The sequence below is a fragment of the Cyclopterus lumpus genome, chromosome 12 (genome assembly GCF_009769545.1).
Source record: "Cyclopterus lumpus isolate fCycLum1 chromosome 12, fCycLum1.pri, whole genome shotgun sequence".
NCBI lineage: Eukaryota > Metazoa > Chordata > Actinopteri > Perciformes > Cyclopteridae > Cyclopterus > Cyclopterus lumpus.
In genome coordinates, this window is record NC_046977.1 from 5,799,402 (window position 1) to 5,813,301 (window position 13,900).

Consider the following 13,900-nt stretch of genomic DNA (forward strand, 5'->3'; position numbering starts at 1 on the left):
GAGCGAAACGGAAGACGTTGCAGAACTCGGTGAAGCTTTTGCTCTTTAACATTTTGATAAGAGGAGTTTGCACAATTAAAAAGTGCAGAGAACGCTCTTCAGAGACAGAGATATATATATATATATATATATATATATATATATATATATATATATATATATATATATATATATATATATATATATATATACGCTTTTCATCACATCAGACTGATAAAGGGCGTGTGGTCGTTCTGAATTTTACCAGCAGAGTAGAAGACTGTCCATTTAAAAATGCAGTTAAGTTGATGGTTCATAATTCTCTCAATAAAAGGAACAGCAGCTGATGCTGAGAGCATCGTAATGGATCCGACTCCTAATCGTAGAATGCTGCATATCACCAAGAATAAGTTATCACCGATATATAGTTAGTTAACCGTTGTTTTGTTCCCCCTTCTTTTCAGTGTTTCTTTTCTTTATCGGGGCAAAAGCTGTTAATTGTGCCACTGGCGAGCACGAGGTTTTCTTTTTTCAGAGCAGCTTTTCTGGGAATAGGTAGCATGCTTGTGTCATTGTGAAGAGCTGTGGAACATAAGTGGTGTGCGTTGCGTCCGACAGCCGTCGTTGCCCCGTGCCGAGGTTCTTCTTCGACCTCGTGGTTTATCTATTCACCGTACTCTTTGTTTGGTTTCCTCCACCTGGACACATTATGGCGATCAGCTGTAGCGTAGCATTGACCGGTGTTTACGCGCCGGCATTATTTTTCGGAGACGCTTTTTAAAGTCTCGTGACGTCAAGGAGTGAACCTCTCGGCTTGGTCCGGTGGCGTCAGCGTGACGTGGACATTCGTAGGCGATCCTTTTGGTATTGTCTGAGCCTCGTGGAGGATGCTGAGAAGGAGACGAAGGGAACGCCGTCTCGGCGATTCCTCTGCAGCTCTCTGGCCTGTCGGAACCACGCGGGCCATCGGATGAATGTTAAAAACCCCGTTCTGGTTCTCAATGTACTTACGTTTTCTTCTTGGTTGTTTTTGGCTTTGTGTGCGTAAACGCATGATCTCCAGGGATGACTGTCATGGGCCGGGTGGTTGTGTTTTGTGGGGTACTTTCATCTCTTGCATGTTGGTGGCCCCTCACAGCCCAACATATAGTGTGGGGGGGGAGGGGGGGGGCTTCGATTTGAAGGTTTTTAAAAGTACATAGTACCCATTTATGTATGGCAACACTGGGACTTTTCTAACTCCACATGAGTCTTGCTGGAGTGCTCTCCCTAAACGTTGACCCCCATAGCTGGATGTATAGTTTTTAAATACTGTGAAACTACAACAATGTTAATGTCTCCGGTTGTTTTGCGCTGGTATATTTTATAAAGTGTGTATGTGTTTAAGTTACAAATAGCCTGAATGTATTCCATGATGGGTTGGGGAGTTTAGTTTAGTTTATTTTATTTTTATTTTTTTAATGCCCTGCCAGTCATTTTTCCTCTGCCGGCCAGAGTAATAACTGCAGTATTTTAACCCTTTTGCGACGCACCTAACATGCACTTAAAAGTTTAAATAGCGAGTGCTTGAAATTGATGATGTAGCCAAACCCTCCAGTACGTGACCTTAGTTGTAAACAGATCATTAAGCATTGCTGCTAAAATGTATTTACCGACTGCAATAAGTATCTCGACGCAAACGGGGTTATTAGAATGTGAAAGTACCTTTTTTTTTTTAAGGGTCTCGGATGAACTTTCACGCCATAACGATATCTAAATGATCTCTTGGACTTATCATGAAGTAGGTTGAACGGTGACATAATAATGCATCATGGAATACAGAGGCAAGTACTTGTATGTGCCACGTCATTTTGTGTTTTTAAAGTGATTTTGTCTGTCACATTCCAGCTGTTTGGCATGCAAAAAAAAGGAGTAATCATGGCTTGATGGGGGTGTGTGTGTGTGTGTGTGTGCGTGTGCACGTTCGAACAGTCCTGTAATTCTTTCCCTGAAGGAGGGCAGGTCTATAAAACACATGCGAAACAACCCCCCCACCATCACTGTGCTGTATTTCCCACTCGGCTGCTGCTATACATTGTAGTTGTGTTTCACTACTTGAATACGTGTGTTTTCTATGTGTTTACCTCAGGTTGTCTGTTTCAGTGTTATTTGTTATGATTTTCCCCTTCGTGTACGCCTTTATGCATTTCATTCTGAACAACTAAAGATTAGCAAAACTCTGGCCCGTCATATTTAAAGTGGGTAACCATGGGTGTTCATTTACATTCATGTGTATATGTGTGCAACACTGCTAGCTGTCAAATGTGAATACAGTTGTAAGGCAGGGGTGAGGGGCGGGGGGGGGGATAAAATGGTAACTTGCACATACTTCATGTACTTTTCGTCAAAAGTGATTGTTATCATACTACGGTAAATATTTAGTGTGATGTGTACACAATGCCTTGAGAGCAAGTACTTTGAGGTTTTGTTGGTGTTTTGCAGTAGATATACAGAATACTGTATCTAAAGAAACAGGTGACGCCTCACTTAAAAGTAAAGAAGTAGGTTGACAACTCATGAAGATAATGTTGTAAACATAGTTTGCAAATATAAGTTTGACTTTCTATGAAGCTTTACTGAAAAGAAATTGTATTTTATAAAGCACCCACCAATATTTAAGGAATGTCTAGTCGAAGAACTCCCGTATTCTCATTTAGCCTTCAAACTTGATTAGACTATCTGCCTTCATCTTTTTTTGTGCAAATAATTGCAAAAGCATAATTTTGATAGACATGGTTTGACTTTTTTTTTTTGTAATAAGCTGCTGAAATTTAAAAAGGAAAAAAAAAAGTAATACTTTTGGGGCCACCAAATATTTTGGATCATGCAAAGAATCTATATTGTATTGTAGTAATTTTGTAATATTTGTAAGCTGATATAGTGGATGTGACTGGTTACCATTGCTTGATTCTGTACAATGTTCCAATAAATTGTTTACATTATTTCCTGGCATTTGTCTTTTATGTATTTTCTCCAATTGTTTTTTGCACAATATCAACATACCGTACAAGGAAGCACGCAGGAGGCAGAAACTTTGATGTTGAGTAGCACATCCGCCTCGTCGTCCGGATTCATATCATTTATCAGTTCGGACATTGGCTCAGGGTTTATCAGATTCCAGCTTTTAGATTTTAGTGCTGCAGTTGACTTTGCATGCCAGTTAGGTTTCACAACGTGGTTCTAGTGTGTGATTATAATCAAATGTTCTTGAAAAAAACTGTAGGCATTATTTGCTGTACTTGAGTGTAATAAAACAACATATCTCTACAAAGTATCTGGTCACCGAGAGCAACACACACACACACACAGGCTGTCTGGTATTGATCATTTCACAGAAGCTGCCAGCAAAATATAAAGTGTCATTAATCATTATAGCTCATTATAATATATTTGATGTTTTTTTTAATTGATTGTTTCATCAAAACTTGCATGATTCTTCATTTAATATAGACAACAAGGCAACCGCAACGTCTTTCAACCGACGCGAGTACCGGAGTTTCCGCGGCGCACGTGAAGGCATCACTTTTACGCCCGTCCTTGGCCGCCATGGGTAGCGCTGTTTCGTTCACTCAAAAACTCAAAACTAAATGTCTACGGGAAGAAACCATAGGGGAGGTGGAGTCTCTACATGGGGAGGGAGAAGAAAGGGGAGAGGAGCAGCGAAACGGGGAAAGGCAGATACAACAGAAACGGGGGGAGGACGGTGGATGATTTTCGCCATAAAAGTTGCATTACAACCAATTTAAGTGTTGCGGCGAAGAGGAATAAAACAAGATGATAACGCCCTACTTCCTAGAGAATTTCTGGGTAGGTTGTGCTTTTTACTCGCGGTGTTTACACCGGTTGCTACTCCTTATTATTCTCCTGCTGTGTTCCCTTCCCTAACATGTTCATGTCAGCCAGGAATCAAGTGTTATTTACTGAGGTAGCCGTCATGGCGGTGTCCGGTGCCGCCAGACTCTCTGGTCAGCAGACCCCCCCCTCCTCCTCCTCCTCCTCTTCCGTCCCGTCCCGTCCCGTCCCCCAGCCATCGTTCATTTTCCTCGGCGTTTATTATTTTGCCACCCCGGGGTTTGGGCCTCTGAACCCATCTAACTTGAAAACCTCCGCAGAGTCCACCCTTTGCTCCCGCTAATTGGCTCCGCCGGGCTTCCTTGGAATGTTTATGGTCAGTTCCGCGAACGCCATTGGACGAAGCGGCTGTCAGTCACGGCCGTTTTTTTTCTCTTTTTTTTTTCGTAACAAAGTTTCAGTGAGAGGCCAGATGTTTATTAAGTTAAAGAACAGCCTTTAAAGACACAAAAACAAAACACACAAACCCACCTTGTCACTGTGTTTGATATTTAGCTCATATGTGTGTACTGCGTGTGTTACTACCACGCTGTGTACAGTGTTGTGTATTTACTTCCCGAAAGGTCATTTCTCTTCCGTTTTGACGTGGCCACGGTAGACGGCTGTCATAGCAGGTTGAATAGTAAACGCATATCTCCTTTGCTGTAACTACTGATATTAATTTACAACCTGTCTTGTCTGTTTCATAATATTATTGCTTTTTTGCAGAAAACTACTCAAGCCACACAGGCTGTTTATTAATAGAGCAAACATGTTGATATTTATATATACATACCTTGGTTTCTCTGGTTGCCTGAGAGGTTTTGGACTGTAGCCAAAAGGTAAATGTCATGACATGTTTATGGGAGATATTTGGTAATACATGTGTTATTGCTGCTAGGATCAAGTGTCCTTACAGCTCTTGGAAATGTAGTGCTTGGATCACATATGTTGCCAAAATATATTTATTTATATATATATATATATATATATATATATATATATATATATATATATATATATATGTATGTGTTGCATTCCTGTCTGTCTGGTGGGAAACACAGCTCTGGGTCTTCAGCCCCGGTTGACCTCACTTCCAGGTGGGGAAGTCCCTAAAAGAGTGCTGCTTACAAAAAGAGCTGATAAAACACAACTTTCTTCCCGAAAAATTTGCATTAAACGAAAGTAATTTAGAAAGTGCAGTGCTGTCAACCCCTCAAAGCCATTGCTGCTGCTGCTGCTTCTTCTTTTTAGTCTTCTTCTTCTTCTTCTTCTTCAAAAAAAAAAGGAGACTTCATCATTAACTAAATGGGGAAAGAGGCGAGCCGAGACACACTCTTGATTCTTCAATCTGCCCTTTGTGCCCTGCAGTGGGACACAAGAGAATCCAGTGATGGGGAAAGATCAGCTGTGTTTTTAACATGCAGAACACACACACACACACACACTCACACACACTTGGCATTAGAGGATGCATCCAATTCGCTTTGACTTGACTACAAATCATCACTACACACACACACACACACACACACACACACTTGGCATTAGAGGATGCATCCAATTCGCTTTGACTTGACTACAAATCATCACCACACACACACACACACACACACACACACACATTAGGCTTCACTGTTGCACAGAATGCCACAGTATACACCTGTCTCCCCTCTGAGCTCTCTCTCTCACTCTGGAGACTCAGTCGAGACATTTCCCCGCCGGGTTCCTATGTGACCTCCTCAGATGAAATAAAAGAGTTCTTTAGGAAGTGACATGTCTCTCTTTTCAAATATTTAAGCTGCTGCAGCACTTCATTGGACACTGGCTGCAACATTTCCGCTCACGAGGTTTATTCGAGAGTCTCGAATGTCCATTTCCCCTTTTCTTTCTTTTTTCTTCCTGTGTGTGTGTGTGTGTGTGTAACGAGTAAGCTAGTCCGTTGTGGCCTGCTGATGAATGTTTGAATGTCCCCACATGTGCTGAAGTGTCTCAGCCAGCGGATTAGTTACAAAAGAATTTTGCTTGGTTTCTGTAACAAACCTTTTATTCTTTTTATGTCACATTTTCACCATCAGGCCGACATATTTCTGCACGGCCTCTTAATTACTCGAGATGTAGAGTGACTAAAAATGTTTTTTGGCGAGCAAAAGCTCACGACTGCGATGGCATTATGTTTCATGTGGAGCCCGTAAGCCTTCAGCATATCATGGGAAAATAAGATGGCTGGGCGATAAGCAAACAGTGCTGATGCAGCCAACAGCCCCGGGATGGACTCCTTCTCCCTGGTGTTTGTATTGTGTGTGCGTGTGTGTGGGGTATGTGTGCGGTCTAATAGATTCTCACACAACTCCACTGTGTGCAGGTTTCACAGTCTGACATGCAAAGTGTTGCAATAACACAGCAAAGACTGAAGTCAGAAGACGAAATGGACAATGGTGGCGCTTTTTCTTTCAGCTCACACAAGCTGCCATTTATATATATATATATATATTTTGCTCTCCATCTTCCTTTTCGAGGCACCCGGGCTTGTGCACACATTTCCAGGACCTCTTCGGTCACATGACCGATGGGGCAGACGCTCTGATGTCACCCTGCCTTCCACCCTCGTCTCCGGGTTTAAGGCTCCTGGGTCTGCAGGCGTCAACCGGGGGCCGTCGTTTTATGTGCTGTCTGGAGAGAGGGAGGCTTGTTTAGCGTCCCCCCCCAACACACACACACACACACACACACACACACCCCCGGTGATGAGTGTGCGGTCCCACTTCTTTCCACTGCTTTTACCTGAAGGTCTGCTGCTCGTGGAAATTTAGCGACCAAAGCTTCCCATAGCACAGATGCATTTTTGCACCCTTATGTGATGAATGCACAAACTATTATGGGTTACACTTTGCAGCGTGCATACCAATATGTTTTATTCAATACTGATGTAGTATTTTTATTTTCTGCAAAAACAAGTTTATTTACTTTAGCAATAATTCTACATATGCTCCAGCTCCTCAATTGTGAGAACTTGCAGCTTTTCTTTGATAGTGGACTGACTATTGTTACGGTTTTTGGACCGTTTGCAGACGAAAAAAAGACATCTTTTGTATATTTAATGGTTAATTGACTAATCGGGGGTAAATGTGTTTTACCCCGGATTAGTCAAGTGTTCGATGCCTGACAGTTTTTTGGTTTTCTACTAACAGAGAGTTCCTGTCCTCCTCTGCCCGGCAGATGGTGCATGATAAACGCCAGCCCTGTGGTTTTGTTTATCTGTCCCTTTTTGAAGGTGTTTTTTTCAGATTGAACATGTAACTGTTTCTCATTGTGTGTGTTTTACTGTGTGATGACAGTTATTGTGGCGTGTTTCCTGGCCACGGCTTCAGGGGTACGCAGACCGAGGAGCCATTTGGTTATAAGACATCCTGCGTCTCGTACTCTGGTCATTAAAAATAACAGCGTGAGAAGAAAAAAAGAAGTTATTGGGTCGGGTTATTGTTTTGTGCCGACAGAGACTTCGACGTGACAAACGCATGCCGAAGCTTTCTCTTGTTTTCATTGCAAATTAATAGTTCATTTGAGAATTTAACATTTGGCGCTTTTGCTTGAAATGGACTTTAATCTTTTATTGATTATCGACAAAGTCTTTTGATCAACGAATGGATGCATCAACTATTCATCGAAACGAGTCACGTGTGTTTTTGGGTTCTCAGTGTCTGATTTACAGTTATACAGTTGTTTTTTTTACTCGCTGTATATACACCATACAGCACATTCTCTGATTTTCCAAACTGACTATCTCGACATGCTAATATTGCTCATGGAAAAAAGGAATTATTAGTAATAAAAGGGTCAATTTGACATTCCACACCAACAGTACATATGTTTCCTCTTACCTGTCGTGCTATTTAACAATCTAGATAGTTTTGGAGATACTGGCCGTAGACATGTCTGCTTTCTCTCCAACGTAATGGGGTCTATATGTGCTACTCAACCCCCCCCCCCCCCCCCCCCCCCCCACACACACACACATATATTTGAAGACGACGACAGCAATCTCTCTCTCCAGAAGTCATGACCCGGTGGCTGAAGATCCCCCACAGACCCACAGAGCAGCTTCATGGAGGAACTGTAGTCCCTGACTTGGTTCTGCCTTCAGGAGAGAGCTGGAAGAGACGAGAGGAAAATCTATTCCACGAAGCGCCAGTTTGCTTAATAATGAAAACTTCAGTTTAGAGTTCAATGAACCCTGAACACACCAGTTCCAGTCGGAATAGCTTTGTATAACCTGAAGTAATAATGTATTGCTGCTGCTTTCCTCCCCCCCATTGAAGCTCCCCTTCTCCGTGCTTATGAGTGAAACCACTCTTTCCAGCAAAAGCATTAGTGCACATTCAACCATGACGCATGGTTGCCTGGCTATTACCTACGTCTGGTTTTATTTTTTTATTTGTCCACCTAGAGCACACAAAGGCAGAAAGCGTGATTGAAGTGTGTTAACCCCTCGGCATGTTGTCCTCCCTTTCGGGGTGGGGCAGGGAGTTAAAAAAAAAAAATTAGGAAAAACAACAACCCCTCCCTCTAAACTCGAGCATAATGAGTGTTTCTGAAATGTCACAATGTTGTGGTTGGAATATTAAACGGCCACTTTCATCAATGAGTGTCCAGGGGAGAACATGGAGGAATAAACGTGTGCGTCACGCCAGTATCACGTCCCCCTGATGCCGTGTGTACGATCCTAAACTAGATAACAGATCGATTTTGAATCAGATGTTTCAGGGTTTGTTCTTTTCTCGTCCCGCCCCGCCGCTCTGTAGCATTCACTTCCAGTGTCGTAACGCCCTGTGCCGCTTCCTGTGTTTGTTGTTATTATATTTTTTCTTCTTCTTCTTCTTCTTTTGTGTTCATTGTCATCACATTCCACGCGAGCCGCACAGTCGTTGCACAGAACAGGGCCCACATCTTCCTGTTCTGCTCCGTTTGGAGCCGCTCCTGTCACTCCCCCCCCCCCCCAGATTTTCTTCGCGATTGGCCAATCGGCGACGAGCGTCTCCCTCTGCGTTGGTTGCAGGCCTGTTGTGCACATGTCACGGCAGGTGTATTGTTATGGTTGGTTTCTCAGCGAACCTGCCTCGACGCAGTGGTTCGCATGTCACGCCGCGTGGACCTGCTCGACCTTTTGTTATCTTGTCGCAACAGGAAGTGGATCTCAGCGGTCCACTCGCTGGTGCAGAATGTAGGCCCGGAGAGAGAGAGAGAGAGAGAGAGAGAGAGACCGAGAGACCTTCATAATGTCTATTTGCTCTGTAAATAAAGAGCCACCTCTGAGCTTCAGTTGGACACGAACGTCCTGACCTTTCATCTCCTGTCAAATGTGGAAAAACAAGGATCTTTGTGAACGCGGCGGCGCTGTAGAACTCGTCCCAAAACCGCTGACGGCGGATCGCTCCAGGAACCAGGAAGCATCCGGTTCAGTCTCGGGCTGAGGTGACAGTCGGCCCGCAGATGTAGACAAGAATGAGGATAAACTGCTGGCGTTCTGGCTGCTTTTTGAGTGAAAGTATGCGTCTCCTTATTTGTTTTTTTTATTCGGGTCGACACACACGATTTATGAACACTATTACAATCGAAGCCATTGATTCAGTGGATCGCTCTTAATCTGGAATACAAACCCAGACCCATCAAAGTCGTTGTCAAGGCCACGTAAATAGAGTCAATTGTCTCTAAATGGTCAGGATATTTGAGTTTTGAGAAACAGATTGATAACAATATTTCCGCCACTGGTGTTATATCTATATATATTTTTTCAAATAATATAAACACGAAACATTATCAAACAATCTGGATTCAGATCCCTTTTTGTGTTTTTATTCCTACAACTAAAAATATCAACTTGTCGGTGCTTTCTAGTGACACTGTTTAAAAATAATAATAATTCTGCCTCCTGTTACTAATTTCATTGATACCGGAGTTTCTGCAATAATGTGTTCCTAATACAGGAGGAAGCTTACTGATAATAAGAGAGCTCCTCAGAGGGGGTTTTATTTGGTTGTGATATTGTCCTTTGAATGAATTGGGATTGTTTTCCTTGTTGTAACTTGTAGTTACTTTTGTTTTATTATCTGTGCTGTTTACTGTGTAAACCATCGTTTAGTATTTACATAACCATGTAGATCTGTATCATCATTACTAGTAGCAGCAGGGTGTCGCAAACATTTTCTCAAACCCGACATTTTTCATTCGAATGAATTATTCAGAGGCACCTGCATCTTTCAGAAGCATCGGTGCAACTGGATACCCATCGGCATGGTTACGGCAACACAGACGGGGGGGGGGGGGCTATTTTCTCTCGTCTCTCACGTTGCGAGCTCGATCCTTCGACCCCCGCCGTCTGCCACGTTTTTTTTTTCTTTCATTAAATTTGTTTAACGTCCGTTCCTCTCGAACATGGCAAAGATGAGCATGGTGGACCAGAGGCTGCTGCAAAGTCAGCGGGGAGCGATGCAGACGACGATGAGGATGCTGCTCGTAGAAAGAGCCTTCGCGGTATTTGTCGGGTCGAAACCACGGGGTCTTTGTTTGTTTGTTTGTTTGTTTGTTTGTTCGACTCGGTGCTCGCTTCTTTTAACTCATCCCTTTTGTTTTTTGTCTTGTCTCTGAAATGCAGGGTGACAAAAACAATGGCTTTGACGTGCTCTACCATAACATGAAGCATGGCCAGATTTCCTCCAAGGAGTTGACCGACTTCATCAGAGAAAGGTAAGAACCCGGCAGTCTGTTTATTATTCTGATGTCCACAGAGTTAACATGTGAATTCTTACACACATTGTCTCATTTAGACGGCGTCTGCCTCTTCGATACGGGTCTGACCTGTTTTGTGGTTTCGTGGCATTAAAATGTTTAAAAACGTCAACACCGGCCCAGGGAGTTCCTTGTATTGTGACACCCGAGTGACACCCAAGTATTTATCTGAGACTGCGACTAAAATCCACTCTGACCTTTTCCTAAACGCTACAGACCACATTGGGTCTCACCAGGGCTGCAACTCACTAGGATTTCATGTATCTATATTTCTTTTTAATGTTTTTTTGTTTTTTTTGACGTCCTAAACCTAAAGGTATTGAGTTCAGTATCGTTAGAGTATGATACCAGTACCAATACCAGTATCTTTAAAGCAGTCATTCCCAAAGACTGTGTCAAAACCCACTGGTGGGTTGCAGGAGATTTTTAAAATAAGTTTGCATAATTTCCCCCATAGTCTTTTGTTTCACATTTATATCTGCAGTTTAACTTTAGGCCACATTAGGGTGCCTGAATGTTGTTGTTTTTTCTGATAATTATGGAAGCTATGAAAGGCTTTGCTTTCCATCCATAAAGTATTTAACGTGTGTATTTGTATGTCTTCCAAATGGCTGGTTTAACTATTCGAGATTATACACGGTGAGGAAAAGAAGTTCACAATCACTGCCTTCAAGTGATGACGCCGCAGGTCGGGTGGTGTCGCCATATTTTGGAACGTTGCGATGGCCTCTCGGCACGCTGCCAACGCCGTCAAATACACCGACTTCACCCCACCGTGGATTGTGGCTGCTGCTGTTGTGGTGGACGGGAACAAATATAATTATAGATCCGGGTACAAAAAGGATATAACGCAGGTATCGTTTGACTGGAGGAGGTCCGATACTGCTTCACACTGCATTATTTAGTTAGATACCGTAAAGGTATACCATCCCCAACTGTGTAGTTTCACACTAACTGCTTTTTTAAACATATATCAGAGAGTTTTGTGAGTAAAAACTAGTTGACCATTTTTTTATTTTGCAGATAAACGAATCAATTAATCAGCTTATCATTTCAGCTCCAGCTTTTGACATGAAGATTAATATCTTGTGACGAAAGGTCCGAGGGAGACGAGTGTGGGTGTTTTTCGGAAACTTAACCTCTTTGTGAAAGAAGCTTAAACCTGCCATTATGTCAGCTTGATAATGACGTAATGACAGCTTCTTTTCAAACGCTTCCCACCTCCATAAATATGAGCTTCGCTGTGTCGGAGGTGTATGTTTAAAACCAGTCTACACTGGAACCGTGGACCTTTTGAAGAGCTCCCGTCACTGAGCGACGCTCGTGATGCAACGTTCACCGCCTCCGTTCAAACTCTCTTTTGTTGTAACGCATCGTCTTTTAGCTTCTCACCTTGCTCACATATTAACGTTGCAGTGTGCAGGAATGTTGTTGTTTATACGATGCAAATGAATCTACACGTCCTTCATGAAGTTGTACCATAATTGCTGATGTTGTTGAGGGGTATCGTAATTCTAGTTCACACAGGCTGGCTTGGGGGATTTAAATTCATGGACTGATGGGATGGGTTTTTTTTTTCTTCTGGAAAACCTGCACTACGGCTCCCTCTGGTGGAGAAAGGAGCTCTGTGCACTGAGTTAATATGTGTCCATCAACCCCTTCTCCCAAAAAGTATTTTTAGGTCAACCACACATACATGAAAAGTCTTGTAGGTGCTTTGTTATCTGCACTAAAAGATAGACAAAAGATTCACTCTCAGTTCTTTTTTTATTCTCATAACTTGACAACCTTTTAGACCACAAATAACCTTCTCCGGTTAAAAAAAAGTGACCTGAAGAAAACGTCATGGTTCACAATCACACACTTTCACCTCATGTTCGTATACGCCACGCTAATTACCAAAGTACACCACCGTAGCAGCTAGTGTACAAAAGAAACAACGCACTTTACAGGAAATGACAATACGTACAACGTCGGACGTCAATTTAAACTGCAACTTTGGACTCTCGCCGACAGTTAATTGTGATTGAAAAGCACTTTCACACTTCTTGTCATCATTCACCCATTCACACACTGGTGGGAGGGGCTTAGGTGCCACCTGCTCATGAGCATTCACAATTACAGTCAGACCGGGAGCATCGTAAGTCACACGAAACGAGGAACAGTCAAAGTCCACTTTGAGAAGTGCTTCTCTGAATGTGAGGCCAGAGTCTTTGTGTGTCTTAAAATAATCTGCAGCGCGCAACACACAGTTTAAACTTCCGGTCTGCAAAGTATAAACACGAGGAAGCTTTTTTGAAAAAGCAGACCTTTCTCCTGTGTGTGTGTGTGTGTGTGTGTGTGCGCGTGTGTGTGTGTGTGTGTGTGTGCGTGTGCGTGTGCGTGTGTGTGTTTCCCCCTGGCTGACCTTGCTCCTGTGACGTTGACTACAGAGAAAGTCACTGGCTAAATAAAATGAGTCATGCATCATTCAGCCTTCCGCTATAAAACTGCCGCAAGTTTTTTTGTCTTCTTCTCTTTATCTTGACTCCCGTCACAAAAACGGGAAATTGAGAGAAGCGAGGGGATTCAAACTCCTGTCAGCTTCCGACATGTGGTTTATAAAACAAATCGCGAGCCCCACACGGCGCATGTGGTCAAACATTTATGTTGCAAGTCCTGAGTGGGTGTTTTTTTTGGGCTTTTGTCATGCTATGAATGGCCTTTTTAATCATCTTTGACGTACGATACTGTTGACTTGGAGCTCCGTCTGTGATCATCGATACGGATTTATCAATGGTGTGTATTCATGCTCTGTCCTAGGAGCACCATTGAAGAAGCCTATGCCCGGTCCATGACCAAACTCGCCAAGTCGGCGGGTAACTTCTCTCAGCTTGGGTGAGTGTACACAGCTTCCCCAGATTTCTGACGAGCAGCGCAGAATGAACGGATGCAGGTGAGAGAGGGTGCTGGCGCTGTCCCGGCCTCTGAAGTGTCACCTTTTCCCCCCCTCCCAGGACTTTTGCGCCGGTGTGGGATGTGTTCAAGACCTCGACCGAAAAGCTGGCCAGCTGTCACATGGAGCTGGTGAGGAAACTACAGGAACTCATAAAAGAGGTGCAGAAGTACGTGGAGGAGCAGGCCAAAGCACACAAAAAGGTGAGCAGACGTTCAATCCAATGTTTCCAAAAAAGAAAAAAAAAAAAGAGTCAAAATGTATTTAAATCAGAATGATGGAAGGAAGAGATGTCGGAAAAAGGAAATTGTTTGACACTCGATTCCATCC

At 43.1% G+C, this 13,900-nt stretch overlaps 1 protein-coding gene across 5 annotated transcripts in view; it reads left to right on the plus strand.

Moving 5' to 3' along the window:
* Window positions 1-3,618: 3,618 nt before the first annotated feature.
* Window positions 3,619-13,900, plus strand: part of fcho2 (FCH and mu domain containing endocytic adaptor 2) — a 37,178-nt gene continuing 26,896 nt past the window's right edge. For 4 of the 5 annotated variants that reach the window (XM_034547417.1, XM_034547420.1, XM_034547421.1 and 1 more), the window contains exons 1-4: window positions 3,619-3,825; window positions 10,502-10,593; window positions 13,438-13,512; window positions 13,632-13,773. In XM_034547417.1, the coding sequence (XP_034403308.1) occupies window positions 3,793-3,825; window positions 10,502-10,593; window positions 13,438-13,512; window positions 13,632-13,773 (342 nt within the window). In that variant the 5' untranslated portion in view covers window positions 3,619-3,792. The remainder of the gene's footprint in view (window positions 3,826-10,501; window positions 10,594-13,437; window positions 13,513-13,631; window positions 13,774-13,900) is intronic. The other variant, XM_034547422.1, reaches the window with a different exon arrangement.